The 20,252-nt window shown below is 38.5% G+C and overlaps 1 protein-coding gene across 2 annotated transcripts; it reads left to right on the forward strand.

The window, feature by feature from the left end:
- The first annotated feature begins 92 nt into the window (after positions 1 to 92).
- Positions 93 to 18,113, forward strand: dnajc5ga (DnaJ (Hsp40) homolog, subfamily C, member 5 gamma a). 2 transcript variants are annotated; one of them, XM_074684917.1, is made up of 7 exons: positions 94 to 289; positions 7,821 to 7,948; positions 9,572 to 9,785; positions 9,945 to 10,101; positions 10,877 to 11,055; positions 13,240 to 13,279; positions 13,412 to 18,113. In XM_074684917.1, exons 2-5 carry the CDS (start codon positions 7,830 to 7,832, stop codon positions 11,050 to 11,052), a joined length of 666 nt encoding a protein of 221 aa, XP_074541018.1. In that variant the 5' UTR covers positions 94 to 289; positions 7,821 to 7,829; the 3' UTR covers positions 11,053 to 11,055; positions 13,240 to 13,279; positions 13,412 to 18,113. The 2 variants fall into 2 exon arrangements, with proteins under 2 accessions (XP_074541019.1, XP_074541018.1); XM_074684918.1 differs by lacking the exon at positions 10,877 to 11,055 and having other exon boundaries at positions 93 to 289.
- The last annotated feature ends 2,139 nt before the right edge of the window (positions 18,114 to 20,252 follow it).

The following is a 20,252-nucleotide window of genomic DNA, read 5'->3' on the forward strand; positions in this document are numbered from 1 at the left end:
AGGATTTTGGACAAAACCTTGAAAGCATCACCACTTCTCAGTCTTCATTCCCATGGAGGAACCAGCCAATCACAGCGCATGTCCTCGGATCAGCCAATCACAGCCCCTGTCCTTTGGCAGAGCGAGCCTTACCGTTACACGAAGAAGCGACCCGGCGGCTACGGCAAGCTGTCGATCCTCTTCACCTGGTTAATACAAGACTTCAAGTTGAGATTTAAGGCATTTAAACGGATGCCTCTATGATCCAGCTAACCTTACAGCGATATATACAGTGTTCAGTTTACACAAGGTAAGCCATTTCGGCGTTCTTTATCAGCTAGCTTGTTGTTAGCTAACCGTACATGGCTGTCATGACGATGTACACCGAACTCCATTCAAAAACCTGTCAATTTAAGCCTGACTTGATTCTCAACCGAAGGATAACCGCCACACCGAGAGGCCATACAATTATTATAAATAACAAAGCAAACTTTTCTATGCGCACATGGCTTGGTTATTTTTGAAAACTTAGCAAATGAAGGGTCTTGTAGTATAGCACATGAATAATTTAGGGCGGTGGCAGCGTGTAGTTGTCAACCTGAGCACATGATGATTTGCATTGCTTTTTAAACAATCTGCATTTAATGTTCTATAAGTGTACGCCGAACTATAGCTTTTATGTGTGGACACCCGACTCTAGATTCAGTTTGGTTACTGGTACGAATGTAGTCAAGGAAATAGGAAAATGCTCAGAATTCTGAACGCATTTTGGTCCTAACGACGAAAAGGGTTCGGTCTCTCTTTGGCTAACACTTTGCAGAGTGTAGCATACATATTTGTACATTTATTGAACGACTGGTAGCTTAGGTAACACAGTTGTAGTGGTAAGATGGGTAGTATTATAGTAAGGCCAGCTTACAGCCGGGTCACCGACATGTCAACACCAGGGAAAGCATGACATTCTCACATAACGAGGGAGCAAGAGAGAAATAACATGGCAGGGGAAACAATGAGAATTGAGGTATATTTTTGAACTTTTGTGTGACTCTAACCTTTAGTTATGAATGGCAGGCTGTTGAATAGAAAGTATTACTCCATGTGCAGGGAGATTAGCAAAGGATTAGAGGTCCACAAGGACAAACAGACGATAATCACGCGTCACTCCTCCTTCCGTATTACCGGACCGTTATCCCCATAACACCGACACTTTCTACCACAGAGCAAATCTACCTGCATATTATCACCTGTCTGCCAAGGGATGCAGAGCAGTCTCTCTTCTAATCTGGGGAGACTTTGCCCAAAGGTGAGCTTTAGGACAAACATCTCTCAGATCAGAATTAGGCTCCTCTCTTGCAGGTTAATGTGTTTACATTCAGATCTAATGACCTACTTTGAAACTGTTAAGCCCTGAACTGTGTCTCTCAGGTTGGTCGCAGGTCGCCTGGGCTTACTCCAAAGAGTTTGGCCAAACAGACAACCTTCCAGGTTGTGGAAGTTTCTGGTATTGTGCTGTTATGACAGCATCAATCCCAATTATTCACAAATTTTGCACACAATTTTACAGTCATGCTGTCCAAATAAGTGTCAAAGAAACAAAAATGGACATTTTTTTTATACCATGGCAATCACTGTACTTGCATGAAATTTATTCCAAGACACATAATTTGAGTAAAGGTCTGTTTGTACTATCCAGGATGTATACAGCCGTGGAGCAAAGTCTGCCTTGAAGGCTTGATCCAGGAAAGAAAACCTGTTTGCTTTGTAATTCCCACACTTAGCATCCTACCTGCCACCTTAGTTGTCCTGCCTTGACCTCAGGTAGACCTCCTTAACTGCTATATTTGAACAGTAAGCAGCTAGACTTGTGGTTCTTTGGACCATGATATCAGTATGTATCAGGGTACCTGATTTACTTTGGATTACATAATTCACCTTAAAGGTAAAGTACTGACTAAGTATCATTAGAGCTTGAGAAAAGAGGCATAGTAGCATTATCAGTCAAACTGGAGGGATTTTTTTTTCTCAAATTGAAATATGCAGGTTTGGTGCTAGTAATATAAAATTCTGTGGCACTATCAGGGTGAAGATATCTTGCTGTATCAATATTTGCCCTACCTCTAGATTGGAGCAAACATATGGAACATTTCCAACCTGTATTTAAGGCATCTCCAAAAAAATCAGCAATACAGGACATGAATTAGTCCTATTTTGTAGGTAAGGCTGATATGACATTTTCAGAGTTTCCAAAGTCCAAAGATAAAGCTGCAATCAATCCTTTTTTTTATTTCAAACCATGGGAAATTTATGAAAGAAACTGTGATACCTTAACAACCTAGAGAAGCAAACCACATCATCAACAACATAATAGTTTTATTTTTTTAAAGGGATTTTCAATGCCTATAAGGGCTGAACTATTTTGGAAAATAATGTAATTGTGATTTTTTAAGACCAATATTGCGATTGCAATTTAGCATACAATTTTTTGGGGGTGACATTTATCTTCTGCATTGTTCACTTTACACAAGTTTTAGGTCAATAATAGTACGACTAACGCGACAGAAGATTCTGTTGACATTTAAACAAGTCTTTTTTTGCATTTCTTAAATGAAAAAGAAAAAGGAACACTGAAAAATTTTACTGACCTCCCATTGTCAGTAAGAGTAACAAACCATTCAAAACAAAGTGATTAAGGGGTACGGCTCTACCAGCCACAATCATTCTACTGGATGGAGCTTTGTAGCTCACAGTGGTCCTTTTGCCAGAAAAAAACAGCATTTTGACTTTTGCTGGTTTTGAGGGAGGACAAGTACAAGTTACTATAATTCCTCCAGGTCTGTGTGCATAAAACTTTTTTCTTTTTTTTTAATTGCAGCCTTTGCGATTTGAAAATTGCATTCTATTACATTGCGATGTCGGTTGAAAATCGATTAATTGTTCAGCCCTAATGCCTGTAACTTTGCAAGGATCAACGATCACCAATCTTTAAAAAGCTGAACCTGCCAATGCCGCTTTTTGGCCGATACTTATTTTAATTTGTTATTTTTTTATAACTGACAGCATATACCTTCTATGTTTTTGATCTTATTTTATTGAAAATCATTGAATAATACCTGTGAAACAATAAAATCTTTATGTTTTAACTTAAACAACCAATAAAGTGTCTTGAGTTTTAGGTCTCAGAGCAAAAAGCAACAATAGCTGGCTGTCAAACCTTCACAGAGGTATATAAGATCATTTTGATATGTAAGGATGGGCTGATCACCAATCACTGCTCACCGATCACCCAAAATTAAGGAAATCACCACCCATCGATTGGTGCATGTCTATATTTCATTAAAAATATCCAGAGAGGGATTCAATTGAAGGTCAAAATAATACAGAATGTGATGATTGAGATGCCTACCACATTGGACATTTCTTAATAGAAAGTGCTCTCATGGTGGCAAACTATGCAAATCAGACTCTAACCATGACTTTATATTTGCATCAATGTCCTGCAGCTCCTACTTATCTGGGAAACTGCACAGCTAGACCTATTTTATAGCACTAAACTGTGTATAATAATTCACTCATAAAGCTCTTTAACATATTTTTAGATGTACACATAGAAATATGATTTTACCAACTACACAGAGTCTCTTCCCTCTGGTGTCAGACTCTCCTATGTCAAAGGTCGTCAGGCTAACGCTCATGATTACCAGCCATCCTGTCAAATGTGACAGGGATTATAAGATTTTTGCTCAAGCAGCTTTTCGGTCTTCAGCTATGCGAATAAAATCCGTCCCTTTTTTTTTTTTTTTTTTTTTTGTCGTCTGAACCTTTGGGGCACTTGGCCTCTTCTGCCGAGATTACACACTGAACATGTCACACACCTCAGAAAAGCTGTTGCTATTCTTAACAAAAAGAGAGCTATTTTAGGATTAGCAGTGTAGCAGTGTGGATTCTGACAAGCACCTCTGTCTGAAGCAATAAAAAGCTTGTTGAAGAGGAGTCTACTTCAGTGCTCTGCTCTAATAATAGCTTTCCAGAAATCTTAAACTCAGTACTTCCAGTTATGGCTCTGACAACTAGAAAATAGACACAAGTTGTTTTGTGTCATGTAAAAGGATTCTTGCTTGGAAATACTCTTGAATCTGATTTATCTATTGGCTTGTGCCTGATGTTTCACCATGACGTCTCTCCACTTTGTTTGAAAATAAAAACTATGTAGAGTGCAGGATTTGTTAAGAATATTTATCTTACTGATTTACTCTTTTCTTCCAACCCAGTCAAGATGTTTGACAACCCTGTCTCCATTTTCAAATCTTACCCTAAATACACAAATATAGGTGCTTCTCCTTCTTTTCTTTCTGCTTTCATCTCTCAGCTGACAGCCCTAGAGCAAAGAAAAAGAGAAATCCTGCTGAACAGATGCTAAAGATAGATCTGCTCGTAACAACACTTGGAGTACAAAAGAGTCTCAGTGAAATGTTTGCAAAGGAAGACAAAAGACTCCTCAGTTTGCGTCTCAGTCTCTGGTTTTAGCGACTGCTCCCGGGCTTCATTTTCATGCTTTCATCCCCGTTCGTGTAATAAGTGAACAGCATTCGCACACAACGGCGAAGGCAGCTCGTAAGCCGGCAGCACAGCCGACTGCAGTTAGCTAATTAAACTAATAGACCCAGCTTCTCCATACCCCATCGATTGCTCCTGCCTTCTCTCTGCAGCAGTGAGGGCTGATAGGATCAGCCTCCTCCTGCAGGAGCCCGGTGGTCTTGAAGGTTTACGTGACAGTGCAGGCACCTTCAGGCCTTCTCTCCTGACAGACTGCACTGAGGGTTTGTGCAGCACGTTTAGAGCATTTACATCAGCTTTCTTGGCTTGAGCAGGCGTGCCATCTGGGCCTGCCGTGTTTCCATCATCAGGAAGGAAGAATGGTTTCCCATATTATATCCTCTTTTATTGCAGGCTCTTTAATAATCCAGAGTCTGGCTTTACTTACTTTTATTTTATTGTTTGACCTCAGTGTAGCTGTTATGTGTTGAACAGTTCTGATATGTAAATAAGATAGGAGTCTCTGTGTCTTTATTGACTCTGCTGCTCTAACTGTTGACTGTGTTGGAGAGACATAAATATCAAGTGTCAATGAATATTGGATAGAATATTGATTCTGCTATTCATTGTCTTCATGGCTCAGTTATTGTATTGCTGGTAGAAAATGACAGTATTTCAATTTGAACAACAAAAAAACGCTCCATCAGATTTTGCTTCCAAAACCACTCACTGAATCAACATTGCATGAGTCCTTGTGGTGGGGCTACGGACATTTTTGCACCCTAAGTTGATCAGATTTTGTCATTTTTCGTCATGATCATCTTGTTTATCATTTACAAGCAAGTTACAGAGTAAATCATAATTTTTCATTATTGGTAGGGTACTGTGACTTTTTAAATCATATCATATCTCATCACAAATTGCTACTGACGCCTTAGTATCATATCTGATCATATCGTATCATATCTTGTCTTGCTTCTCATCTTTTGATACCATTTCTCATCATATCACTCACTCTCTTTTATTTACTTTATAAAGGGACCATGTACAATATCAGATCTCATTGTATCATGTCTCATCTCATTGGGTCTTATCCTAGCCTATCTCATGATATAATGTATCATCATCCAATTGTGTCTCATCTAACTGAATCTTATAGTATACTGCCTCATCTTTTCATGTCTTGTTGTATCATGTCTCATCTTATTGAATCTAACAGTACATGTCTCATCTTGTCATGTCTCATCTTGTCACGTCTCACCTTATTGAATCTTGTAGTATCATGTCTCATATCATGTTTCATCTTGTCTTGTCTCACCGCACCATGTCTCATCTAATCATGTCTCATCTTATGGAGTCTCACTTTGTCATGTCTTATCTTGAGTCTCATCTTGTCATGTGTCATCATATAGTGTCTCATCTTATAGAGTCTTAATTTATCATGTCTTATCTTCTTAAGCATCATCTTGTCATGTCTCATTTTATTGAGTCCCATCTTATCATGTCTCACCTTACTGAATCTTTTAGGGTCATGCCTCGTCTTGTCACATTGTACCATGTCTCATCATATCATATCTCATCTTATTGAATCTTTTAGTATTATGTCTGGTACCATGTCTCATCTTGTTTTAACTCATCGTATCATGTCTTATCTTGAGTCTCATCTTGTCATGTCTCATTGTGTCATGTCTTATTTTGAGTCTCATTGTATCATGTCTCGTTTTTTTGAGTCTCATCGCACCATGTCTCATCTTGTTGTAACTCATCGTATCATGTCTTATCTTGAGTCTCATCTTGACATGTCTCATTGTATCATGTCTTATCTTATTGAGTCTCATCGTATCATGTCTCATCTTATGGAGTCTTAATTTGTCATGTCTCATCGTTTCATGTCTTATCTTATTAAGTCTCCTCGTATCATGTCTCATCTTATGGAGTCTAAATTTGTCATGTCTCAACGTATCACTTTATCTTATTGTATCTTATAGTATTATGTCTGGTACCCATGTCTCATCTTGTTGTAACTCATTGTATCATGTCTTATCTTGAGTCTCAGTTTATCATGTCTCAATTTATTGAGTCTCATCGTATCATTTCTTATCTTATTGAGTCTCATCTTATCATGTATATAATTTCATGTCTCAACTTATTGCATCTCATAGTATCATGTCTTATCCTATTGTATCTCATATCATGTCTCATTGTATCAAGTCTCATGTCTCATCGTATCACACCATTTGGAATCATATCATATCACATCACACGTTGCTGTTGTGTTGCATCATATCGTATTAACAGATGACATAGCCCATCCTTGTGATATCTGCCATTATAGCATCTCAATCAAAAAAAAAAAAAAAATTGAAGCATTTTTTTTCTTCCTACTTTCAGGTGTAAATGCTTCTGTGGACGTTTTTAAAAAGGCTAATTTGTAGTCGTATAATCCTGCTGTAAGCTCACCCTCCCATTGTAAATCTGCTGTTCTGATTAGATACATCAGTATGGATCTGTGGACATCTGCTTAGTGTAATGTGGTGTGTGCATCTGTGTGTGTTCAGCCAGTCCGACCAGTACATTGATCTCCTCTGATATGGTCATGGGCGGGTAATCTGTGAGATCAGCAAAATGTAATCTTCTTTGTTCAACGCACAGCTGAGTAAGAGTGTGTGTGTGTGAAATGTGTGTGTGTGTTACTACAGTAGCTGTGGTTCAGCTGAAATCCCTCTTGTGGGTTGTAATTGCACCACACTAATTCCAGGCCATTACTGTAACTCAAGACCTCCAGTTATGAAATAAAAAGGATCACAGATGAGATCATTTGTTAGACTAACACAGTTTATGGAGTTCCCTGACCCGCCTCTCTGGGTCTGAAGTCGTACCTTTAGTAAGCTTTGTCATAGGGAAAGGGGGAGGTGGTGTGGTTAAACCCCTCTGAGCTACATTCAGTAAACACTGGCTTGTAATATTTGTCCTGAGTGGATCTTCTGAACAGAAAGAGGAGGAGCTGTAAGCAGTTTTTTTTGTTATAAATAGATTTGCTTTCCTCCTTATCAAGACAAAGACAGTCTTGCAGAGTTTTCCGTTATTGTGTTGTTATTTGGGTCTGCTAAAAACAGTCTTGCCTTAAGCATGAGCACATTTATCCTCCCAGTACGGCTCTGTGTGCTGACTGAATGTAACAACAGACATGGCAGCTCCTTCAGCAAATAAACAGAACTTTAAAGCTGAAACAAATGTGAGGAATCTTTTAATAGAAGATCATCGCATCAAGATTTTCATGATCTGTGATGTGTGTCCCCCCAAAACAGAGGTGAGCCATGGCTGAACCGAACCCCGCCCGTCCCCAGAGGAAGATGTCCACAGCTGGGGAGAGTGTTTACAAGGTGCTAGGGCTGGAGAAAGGAGCCTCAGCTGAGGACATCAAGAAAGCATACCGGTAAGCAGCGTGAGCATTCAGTCCTGTGAATTATTCACCCAATTAAGCCGTCTCAGCTGCCTCTGAAACAAGAATAAGTTTCCCCAGAGTGAGCAGGCTTAACTCATAGTAATTATTTTTGGGGAGTATTTCTCAAATCCATTGCGTAAATTTCTGTAATCCTTTTTCTAATTGTGGTGACAAATTCCCCCAAAATAACTGTCAAGATTATTCAAGGGCTTTCAACCTGATTTCCCTTTCCAGCCATGATACTAAAAGAAAGAGATTATATGTGTTGGGTCAAGTCGGGCAGACATTCAAGCACATAAAAAAAGCAACCAGGATATAATAGTCAGAATAGAAAGTCCATGATGAAATATTGAGATAGCCTTTCAAGTTTTAGAGTACGTTGTATTTCTTTCAATCTTTTATTTTTCATTACCTAATTTATATCAAACAGTTTTGAGTATTATGTCATTAAAAAGATACAAATTTTCATCATCTTTACTGAGGGACTGAATGTGGCAGTAAAATGTAAACAAAACACGCTGCCTTGTCACAAGTCCACTTGTTACCAAATAGATGCCAGCGACTATCACATGGTATTTTTGCAGTTTTTAACCAACACTCAAAAGTTGAGGTTTTGAATGTAAAGCTTCCTGCAAATGTTAGCATTTGTGATATATTGGCCAAAATTTGATCATTTGCATGCCTTGAAAAATTAACATCTTAAAGCTCCTGTTTGGGACGTGTGGTCTCAGTTAGTTTTGGCGCACCCTGTGGACAACATGATACCCCATTGGTCTTTTAATTTTGACCTGAGCATGCAGGTATATCACTATCATAGCAGCCAAATGTGTGATTCACAGGCAGCTTTAAAGTTTAGTTTGGTTGGTCTTTATTTCATATATGCACAATATAAAAAAAATCTCAAATGAATGAAAAGGAGCAGAAAGAAGAAAAAGTCTTCTTGTATCTGCCCCTTCTGTCACAAAATGTTAAATTAACACATTATCTGTTGGTGAGCCTGCCTTTTAACTTTTAATTAATTTTTTCTCAGAGAAAGACGACAAACAAAATGATCCACAAACATAAAAGCAACATTTCCACCAAACAAAAAAAACAAAACAAAAAAAAAACAACAAAATAATTTATTTTTATTCATATTTTTTCTTCTTTTTTTTCTTTTCTTTATCATTTTTCCTATGAAGGGTTAAGATTATCTTTTTCCCCTGTATTTATTTAATATACTGGTTTCACTAAAAGTTTTTGAAGATACTGAGTGATTTTTACGGAAGAGGATTAGGGCCAGTGAAAAAAAAAACCAATATGTCCTTTTTTGGTACTGTTTTTCTGAGAAAAAGTCAAAAATCTGATCTTAAAGTTTTTAAACTCAAAACTCTGAGAGAAAAGTCAGAATTCTGACTTTAATCTTCACAGTACACAAGTATTCTGTTTTAAGTTTGTTGTTCTTATTTACTTTTTTAGCTCCTCAATACACACCAGTATTAATTTCAGTGTGTTTAACAACCTTTATAACACATAAATAAAATGCACAGGAGCTTTAAACATAACACTTGGAGCTCATTTACCTCTGCATTATGTACGAAGGTTAAATGTCTGTGTGCATTTCTCTCCTCTCAGGAAACTAGCACTGAAGTACCACCCTGACAAGAACCCCGACAACCCAGAAGCAGCAGAAAAGTTTAAGGAAATCAACAACGCCAATTCGATACTAAACGATGAGACGAAGCGGAAGATCTACGACGAGTATGGCTCCATGGGCCTGTACGTGTCGGAGCAGTTTGGAGAGGAAAGCGTCAAATATTACTTCCTCATGTCCAAATGGTGGTTCAAGGTTGGTTCTGTTTCTTTAGATAAATGAAATACAAGAAGTCGACTCTCGCTCTTAAAGCCTGGTCACAAACTTGTGTCACTGTAAATGGTGAAGGGACTGTTCCAACATGTTGTAAAAGACGTCTCTAAGGCCGTTTGTTTTTCTGTTGATTTTTTGCAGAGTCTGGTTCTGTGCTGCACGTTGTTCTCCTGCTGCTGCTGTTGCTGCTGCTGTTGTTTTTGTTGTGGCAAATGTAAACCACCCGAGGATGACGAAAACTACCAGTACGTCGACCCTGAAGACCTGGAGGCCCAAATAAAGGCGGAGCAGGATGGAGGTGAGGGTTTGGTGTTTGGTTTTTTAACTGTTGTCACTTCTGTGTGTTTGGATCCCCTCTCTTACAGGTCCTGAGAATAACTACTGGAATCCTAATGAATTGAAAGCTTTCTGTTTGGTTTGGTTTTGTTTGTTTTTTACCCCCACTCTGATGTTTGTTTACCAGATACTTTACTGTTTTAAGCTAGAAAAATCACACATTTGTTTAGTCCCGACTAATTTTGGTCCAATTACAGAGCTAGGATCCACATATGTTGGTACTGTCGCTTGTTATGCTAGTTGCAGGTTAATCTTGTCCAGTTATTTTGTCATTTGTGAAAATAATTGCTGACTGTACTTCCAACCAATCCTCCAGTCTCAAGAGGAGCTTGATAAAAAGGAGCTTAACCTGGCTTCTCTTAACACTGGGTTTCACACTCTTTTTTTCCCTCTTTTTATGACATCAGAAGGGATGGAAGTCCTTATATGGACATGAGACCATGACAGACCAAAGGCAGCTGTATTTTCTAACCTAGCTGTAAACATGTTTGATTCTGCTCTAAAGATGGAGATTTTAACATGAGTCTTGATGGGACTTCATTGACCTAAGTGGACACAGATGAAACGTTTTCACTCCCTTCCAGTCTTTACTCCAGGAATAAATAAAACCACAGTTTGTTTTAATCATGCACTGTATTTAATAAGTCTCAAAGAAATTTTAGGACCTGAAATAAGCATGTCCCTTTGAACTCAATCTCACTCTGCAGGATTTGTGCTTTCATGCTCCAACCCTACAGGTTACACAGTAATCATAGGCCAGCCTACTTCTAATCCGGATCCAGAAAGCCCAAAGGGCCAGAGTCAGTCCATCCCCCTGCCTATGCCCATGCCTCCACCAGGGCCCCAGTCCCCGGGCTCAGCCAGTGCAGCCGGGGAAGAAAACCCCGGAGAGACCTTACCGGAGTCGAAATGACTCGTAAGAGCCGCCTGCTCTGATTCATGTATCCCCGCATCCGTTCAATCTGTCCTGTTTCAAAACGTCTTCATCGTCTCAGTGGTGCTCTGACATGTTTGTCAGCTGCTTGTTTGTTTGTGCCGCATCACCGCTCCTTCTCTCATCCATAACAAACTGACTGTGGAATCACTGCTGTCATGTCCGTTAACTAACATGTCTCTACCTGCATGTTTCTCTCTGAAATGTTTGTTTGCATGTTGTTAGTTTAACATTCAATCACTGAGCTGTAGCTGTCAGAAGAGACACATGGGTGAATGATGGATTACTTCCAGGTTCTGGAGTGTTGCTTTTGTATTTATTGCAACATTAGCTGCATCAGCCTACTGTAGTTTCCGGACTATTGGGCACACCTGAATATAAGCTGCACCAACACATTGTAACATAAGATATTTACACAGAAATGGACTAGCCTGATGTTCGCGCCATTGCATTATGTCCCACAAAATGTAAGGATAATAGGCCTGGGCTAATATCTGGCTCCTTTTTTTTAATCACTGAAACAGTGTTAACACATGCCTGTGCAGACTCCAGATGAGAATTGAGTCAGAAAGCCATGTGTAAACACCATCAGGAGGATGCATCCCTTTTGCAGTCAAAGAGTGGTCTTATCCTGGATTAGCGTCCATTTCTATCTGTTTGCTCTCTGACCAAGTCCACAGGTGTAGAGTAAATTCTCTGCTGTAACTTTTCTAACCTGGGCGCTGGATTACGGCTGTCGGAGCTTGTTAGTTTTGCTTAAAATTACATTGTTTATAACATTTAAGTTATTTGAATGTAAAGCAAAAATAAGCTAAAGGGTGATACCATAGACTGTATGTAGAGTGGACAGCGTGGCTTCGCCATTTAGCATTATACAGTTTTGAAGCCAAAATACCCCCTGTCAAAGGTGCCACCATTGGCAGCCGTTGTGCAGCCAGAGTGTAATCTCGTCTTGACTCTACCTCCAGACATGTTTTACAATCCCTGCAAAAAATACACAAGAACAGCAGCTGTCATTCATTGTTAAACGTGACGTAAGGCCTCGTTTTTAACCTCGTATAACTAATGAAAATGAAACTTTTCAGAAAAATAGAGGACTTGAACACAAGGCAGCCAAACAATATCTTCAAATCTCCACAACAATCAGACGTGAGAAACATTTCTACGAGGTGTATCAATCTGTAAAGTTTGACCACAGCCCATCTGGAATGACTGGGGAGATGGATTTTTTGACCTATACTGCAGCCAGCCACCAGGTGGAGCAGTTTTTGTGGCAACCTCACTTTGAGCCGAGCAAGATGACGTCCTTTTTTTTTTTACAGTCTGTGGGTGATACTGGGTCTACAATAATTTTATCTTAATTAGGCCTATATGTATTCTGTAGTCTAAAGATTAACCCTAATTTAGCACAATGCTCAAATAACAATGTTCAAAATATTTAGATTTGTTTAAAACAAAGGGCCCTACATGAAATTAAAACAGGTCTATGTCTTTTTCAGTAGGTTTGAGATAAAATCCTCAGGACTGAGCTGTGGTGTGACTGTGCGGTCTGTCCTTACCTGTCCTCTTCCTGTGTTTCTCCTCCTCACATCAGGTCGCTCTTTTTGTCTCTGTCCTTCAGAGATCATAAGAGATAATTGTTGCAGGATGAGTATAACTTAAAGAGCACGCCTTAGCAGCCGTAAAAAAATCTATGAATAAGCTGCCGTTGTAAAAGCCGCAGGATTCAAAGCGTGAGAAAAAAGTAGCAGCTTGTAGTCTGAAAATTACGGTAAATTGAATCTGGAGTGGGATCAACACACTTTCAGGTACTTATATACCATTTAGATAATACAATGTTTGAGTATTGATTTGAAATTTAAAGGAAAGTATGTAAGCCAAACATGTTTCTGGATAGCTGTCACTGACAAAAATTGTAGCTTTTTTTATAGGTGAATGTTTTTTTAATCCACATTAAGATTATTTCAAATCTTAGAAATCATGCATTGAAACTACATCTTTTCTCTCTGATGCTCTCGACTGCTCTTTCATCTTTTTCTCATCATTCATTTTTGAATCCTTAGTTTTTAAAATTTGGTTTAGAGAGAAAAAAACAAATATTTTTTTAACTATGCATTAAAGTTTTTATGGACAAACTTGTAATAATTCCTTCCTCTCCTCCCTCAGGAAAGAGATAGCGTGAATGAGCCTCTACTAGCAGAAGCAGGTATGTACTGTGATGCTCAGCCTCTTTTATTGATCACCAATTGGGGACAGTTTGATGTTGAAGCATCTTTATTTGAATTAAAAAAATAAGTTAAAAATATTACACTTAAAAATGTATCCATCTCTTTTCCAGCCTGCCGTGCCCCTGTTGTGATCCAGCCAAATTCGACTGCTGCCAGCGACACAGAGATCAACCAGACACCAGCCGGCCCAGGCCTCCACCTCCATCCTGACCCCTCATCACAGACCAACTACTACTGACCCACTGGGCTCCTAAAGGCTCTCTGTCCTCCTCCATGGAACTCAAGCGCTGGGGGAGCGTTTCTCAGCCATCCTTCATAGGGCTCCGTCTCTTCTAGAAACTCGCCATGTATTTTAGCCTCACCTGAGCTGGATGTGATCTCGCTCGTATGGCAACATGCCTGGCCTGACCTCATTAATCTGCTCCTGTCTTCCCGGTTCAAACAGTGAGGATGTGGTGGAAAGAGGGGGATATGAGGGCCAAAGACATCATTAAAGGTGATCCTCTGATTATCTCCTACCCAGATAAGGACTGGAAATTATTTCTGTCTCTCTCTGGTCGCCTACAGGAGCACTTTTTTTTACATTTCTTCCTCCTTTAGGGGAGAGGACTAACATGTTTTTCTTTATAAACTGAAGAGTGGAACTGGATTACTGCTTGTTATGTGTACACATCACTGGACGCCAGCAGCACGATGTTACGGACAGGTGGTGGATGTTTTCTTCTTCCCCTTGTCCTGTTACGTTGCTTAACCAACGTCTGCCCTTCCTCTTTTCCAAAAAAGAAAGCTCCTTCTGCCAAGTCATGTGGTGAAAAATGTCCTGATAAACACCCCCTCCGAGGAGGATGCTTCACCTCGCATTTCAGCGAGGACACAGCTGGAGGAGAGCGTGCAAAAAAAACAAAAAAAAGATGTGACACACGCAGCCAAAGCTGACTGCCTGACTCTTGCAGATTCATGCAAACGTTATGACTTTGATGTTTAATATCTGAGCCAAAACCCAGAGCTGCAAAGTCGAGGCTAACCCCTCCCCCACTCCCACCATGCATGCGATTTCTTCCTGGAATGCACACCCCCTACTGTACAGCACTGGGACTACACAACTCCTCTACCACTACGAGACATAACGTACCTGCCTCTCCTGACCTTTCTGACCATGCAGACTCTGGATACACACACACACACTATATACAGACACATTGTACCAGCCCATATGTCATGTGCCACCCTTTTCTAATGAAATACAACCCCCGGGATGATCTATTGACAAAAAAATGACGGTTACAGAAGCATTTAGGTGTGATTTAATACAGTTTATTTGGAGTCTCTTCTTCTTATGTTGCAGTCAGGCTATTTGATAGACCAAAGGCAACAGCTCCATGTAGCCAATCAAAATAAGATCACTCTGTTTGAGGCAGATAGACTCTGGACTGTCACTCCTTGATTCCACAGCAAGGTTTTCTTTCACGGTTGAAGTTAATAGTCAGAAAATTGAGGTGTTATCTACATCGATCAAAAATTTCTGGCTGTATTTTAATTTTTAGATTTAGTATACAGGATGCTTTACCCTACATCCTATGATCTAACCAGGTCTTTCCAATTGGTTTAGCATGATAAACGTATCTAGTAGCAAGAGTTCAATTCGTCTACATAAGCTCCACCCACCTCTGCTGCTTCACTTCTTAAAGTTACAGTCTCCTCATTCAGACCAGCACTCCACCAGGTTTATTTACCTTAAAGTACAGCCTTGTTTGCTGAAAATGCACAATCTGACAAAGGTAAAGAGTTTGTGGAGTGCTGGTTTCCTATTACGGATCTGAGACACGCCAGCCCAAAGTACAAGATACACACATTTGCAGTGGAATCAAGCAGTGGATCTCAGTTCGGTTTGTTTCTATAACATGCATGAGATGCAGCAGTGTTTCAGTCAGCCAGTCCAAGTCAGCATGACTTGGGTAAACTCGCAAAAACAGCCATCAGGACTAGGATTTAAACTAGGGCTGAACAATTTTGAAAATTTTGGGAGACATATATCTTCTGCATTATTCACTTTGCAGAAGCACCAAGTTTTTCTAGAGTACGACCAACACGACAAAGGATACCGTCAAGATATAAACAATATTTTCACGCAATTTTGAATTGAAAAAGGAAAAGGACACTGAAATTTTACCAACCTTCAGTTGTCAGTAAGAGTAACAAAGTTATACAGAACAAATTGAAAAAGGGGTATTACAGATTAGGGCCACTAAAAAAAATAAATAAATAAATTTAAACAAACAAAATTCAGACTTCTGACTTTAATCTTAAAATTCTTACTTTTTTCCTATATGAAAATAAATAGTTAAAAAATGAATAAATAAATTTGACAATTTTTTTTTACTTTATTATTCAGTGGCCCTAATCCTCTTCCACAGAATTCTGACTCCGATCTTAGAATTCATGTTTTTTTTTTTAATTAAAAAAAAATAGTAATAAAAAAAAAGAAAATACTTTTTTTTGTACTTTATGTTATTTTTTCAGTGGCTCTAATCCTCTTCTGTAGTATATGGCTCTGCCAGCCACCGTCATTCTATTGTGGATCTCTGTAGCTCACAGCTTTTTGCCAAAAACAAAAAAACAAAAAACAGCAGATTGACTTTTGCTTGCTTACTTTTAATTGCATTCTTCGTGATTTGAAAATTGTTCCATATTGTGATGTTGGTTTCAATTTGATGAATTGTTCAGCCCTAATTTAAACTTGCAGAAAATCAGATCTGTAGCAGAGATTTTTTGGTCAGCATGATAATCTTCACCAATTTACAGGGGTTTTTGTTTGTTTTGTTAAAGCTTGAGTGCGAAACACCTGAGACAACGTGTGGCATCTCATTTAGTCACTCATCAGCAACCAGTCAGCAAGACTTTTGGAAAAAAAAAGCATGGAAGTGCAAAAACTCACCTGCAGCTCTCTGTTTAGCTCTATGCACCTTTTAAAGCAGGTCTGTTTGTTCTCAGTTCAGGTCGTTTATGTTACCTCACACTTTTTAACTCTGCAGAAACAGCTTGCTAAGCTGCCTGATGGTCTGAAAACTCGGGTCCAGATTCACTAAGACTGCACCAAAAAGACAACTTTCTGATCTCTGTATCTTTGTGTAGTTTTTATTAAGTTAGACCCAAATGTCCTTTCTTTTTTGAGTTTTTAAGATCAAATCTACCTATCACCCTACATCCCAACCTGACGAGCATGGTGTGCCTTGAAAAATACCTGCAGCAGTGACCAAAACATCCAATTCATGATGCAGTTTTTTTAAAGTCACAAGTACATGGGCAAGAGTATTTTGTAGCTTTCGTGTTTTTGTTTCTTACAGCATAATTAATCACTTACATGCAAAAATTTGGCCATGACTGCTGCAACTCTCCTTAATACGGTTAGTTAAGCCCTCCCATTTTGCAAACTCCTCAGTGAATCTGGATCAGTGTTTAGCTTCACTGAACTTTATGATAGCCACTGCAGATCTCTTGAAATGATTTTGTCTTTAGCACATTTAAGTTTTTTTAAGAACCACTTTCTTTTTCAGTTTCTGCTCACACTGTCTGCATGACCAGTGTTCTTAAATCTCTTTTTATGTCCAACAAATGGTTAAAAAGGTAAATAAATATGATTCATGACAGATTAATCAGAATTTCATGAAGTGCAGCCAGGTATTGAATCTTCCTTTGAGTGCTCTGTAAACATCTCACACTGAGAGAGTCTGGAAATAAATTCAGCAAAGATGCATGTTTTAAAGTGAATGCGGAAGTCCAAACAAATACTGCAATGACGTGCAAATTTGTTTAAACTGCTGCAAAAAAATGAAACAACTGCATGAAAAGAAAATGAGCAGAGAAATCCAACAGGGGCAGTTAACTACCATAGTGTCAGAGGCAAGAGGTGGAGGCTATGAATTTAAAAATTCAACATTTAAAGTTATCCTCAAATGCTTTTTTATAAGCAAATGAAACCTGTGTGGAGCAGGTCTGAACGGTATCTCAAAGGCTTATTGATGCAGACCCCTTGGATTGTTTATGTCTGTGATTTGGATGTGGATCCCCTGCGGAGAACATGATTTTTAAATGGACTGATGTAGGTTTTTGCAATTTCTTAAACTGTTTCCTGCAGCAGAGTGAAATTTGAAGGTTATTCTTTGGATAAATAAAGGCCATAATGTTTCTGTTTGTTAAGAGGAGGCGTTCAGTGCACTGTTAACTTCTTCGGTAAAATCCCTTTTTCTACATTTTGTTGTATATTTTGAGTTGAAAACCAGCTTAGAAAACAGCCAACAAACTTGAAGGTCTTCTTTTCATGTCGGGTTTTTGACCATAAAAATCTCCAACCTTCATTAAAAGCAGTTTCTGGAGAAAATATCTTATTGCCTCTCACAGATCTCCTAAAATAAAACCACATAAGTGTTAAACTGATGACAGAAGAAGCACTGAGAGAAGACACAAATTTTATTTTTATAATTTAAATGACTCACAAAACAGTAAAATAACTCACTAAATATTTACTTGATGTCTGTTTTAACAGTGTACATACATTTTTATTTTTTTAATTTGCTACATAGAAGCACCTTTATTAATAATTTCAGTACCACTAATTCTTTTGAACTCAGTTGAGAAAAAAACTGATGCAAGGACAGCAGGGCAACATGACAACAAACATTTATTCATGCTTTTTTCTCTTGTTTCTTTTCTTTTTATTCTTTCTTTTTTTGCAGGGTTTCACTTGTTCCCTGAGGACGAACTGTAAATGAGTTCTTGTGAAATTCAACCAAATAAAAAAGGGGGATTTTATAACTTTTTGTCTTCAAGTGTCTGTTTATTTATTGACATATTGTTTGACTGAATTTATTGGGCTTTTTTTTTTTCTTTTTTTTTACTGGCAGCACCCCGCATCCAGTGAGGAATACAAGAAGCAGGATGATCTTTGTAACTCTCAATAAGGCTTTTTTTATAATAATAAAATGCATAACAATGATCTGAAGCCATATCAAAGAAACCTGCTGATGTAAAATCTCTGTCGGTATGTTTAGCTCGCTCTGCAGGAGCGCTCCCAGCCCTGAATCTAAAAATAGTGAAGTAATCCCATTAATGGCTTAGTCAACTTAGTCGGCTCCATTCTGTTGATTAGCAAATACTTTGCGTGTTGTTCACCAGGAAATGACCTCACTGCTGTCTACTCACTTATCCAGAGACTAGCCAGGGTCAAAGGTCAGGAACAGGAAGAGAGAGTTTGTATCGAATCACGGAGCTGAGTGGGGATCCTGTGTTTACGACCAGAACACTGACTGTACCTCATCCTGACATTTTCAAATCTGCTGGGTTTTTTTTCTGTCCTGGCTTAATTCTGCTTTACCTTTTCAACCTCACAACAAATCAAGTTCTTACTGTTCACAAACAGCAGGTGGCGTGCTTGGCTCAAACTGATGTTCCTGTATAATGTGTTTGTTTTGAAACACCAGCTTTACATAGGTCTCTAGTTACTGACAGGATCTCTCTTTATCCGTTTTATTTCCATACCACCTCTTCTGGCTGGATGACTCAATCAGAAAGACATCTTAATTATAGCAGTTGGTTCTACATATTGAAATGAGTCTTTTGAAATCACATGAACAAATTTCATGGGTTATATGTAAAAAAAAAAGTTGGTTATAGAGACAAATTCAACATATTTTAAACAAGATGTTAAACAATTTGTTATGGTGTTATCACAGCGAAAGTTTCAGGAATCGGACTATTCTCAGCCTGATTATGTTAGGGATAATGTCAATGTGTGAATTCTGGTACCCAAATTTATCCAGAAAAAAGTGTTGTTTTAATGCCTATATTTTGTAACCAGTGAACATATAACTTGTACTTTAATGAAAATTAGTTTTAATTAAGTTTCTTAAAAGCATTTGAAAAAATTAAGAATAAAACTGTCAACACAAGAAAACTTTAAAAACAAATTTCCCCAATATTTTTGATGCCTAATTTCAGCCAATGTGCCAAAACCAGACTTATGTCTGACTTTTGTAATATTTTATTTATTTTTATTTTTTTATTTTACTTTTTATCAAATATGCCAAAAGACCAATTTCTTTCAGGATAACACTGGCGGTCTAGCCTGAGTTAAAAATGAATTAATTGATTTAAAAAAATAAAGATAAAAAATTACAGTCTGGGTAAAAAGAATTTTTTTGTTTTTCATAACTTGGAGCTGACGAAGATATTAAGAATATGAGTTCGACCAATCAGAGGCGCAGCTCACGTGATTGACAGGTCTGGTATCCTGTGGCTGTTAGTGACAAGGTTCGAAGCCCGCCTCTTTATCCAATATGACGCTGTTGTTTTTAACAGTCTATGATTTGACGTTAGTCGACGTTATACTCGAAACTCCGTATCAGGAACAGATAGGCGATGTCACGGATACTACCTACACACATTATAGAGTTATTGTTCCCTTTATTATGTAGACTGTGTTGATAAGCTAACATTTCACTGTCTTGGCGGGAAAACAGTCTCTTAAAGTTGTACTTAAATGTTAGCCAACCCTTTAGGCTAACAGCTATTTTGACTGTGACAACATATCCAAGCTTACTTAAATTAAACAAAAAGGAGCTTTCTAGATTATAGCTAGCTTCACCACAACGAACAAATGAGCTGTATTAGAAGAGAAAAAAGACGCTAATATCCAGAAATGAAGCTAGCTGTTTTTGTTATGTAGTATTAACGGTTTTAATTCGGCTGTTTCAACCATAGACATTGGGCGCCTCTCAAACCGTTAACTTCGTGCCTCCTCCGTCCTATCTCCTCTGCAGCACCGGAAGTACGTTCCCAGTCGCCATCTTGAAGACTGTCCCAAAGCCACAGTGTTAAGTGTTCATGTTGTTGTTGTTTTTTCTCGATTTTTGTCTGTTCCTTGACATTTCATCTTATGTAATTGTTTAAGAGAAA

This window comes from Halichoeres trimaculatus, unplaced genomic scaffold (assembly GCF_033239565.1).
Source record: "Halichoeres trimaculatus isolate MK-OKI-2021-1 unplaced genomic scaffold, fHalTri1.1 fHalTri1_scaffold_13, whole genome shotgun sequence".
In the NCBI taxonomy this organism is placed as follows: Eukaryota; Metazoa; Chordata; class Actinopteri; order Labriformes; family Labridae; genus Halichoeres; species Halichoeres trimaculatus.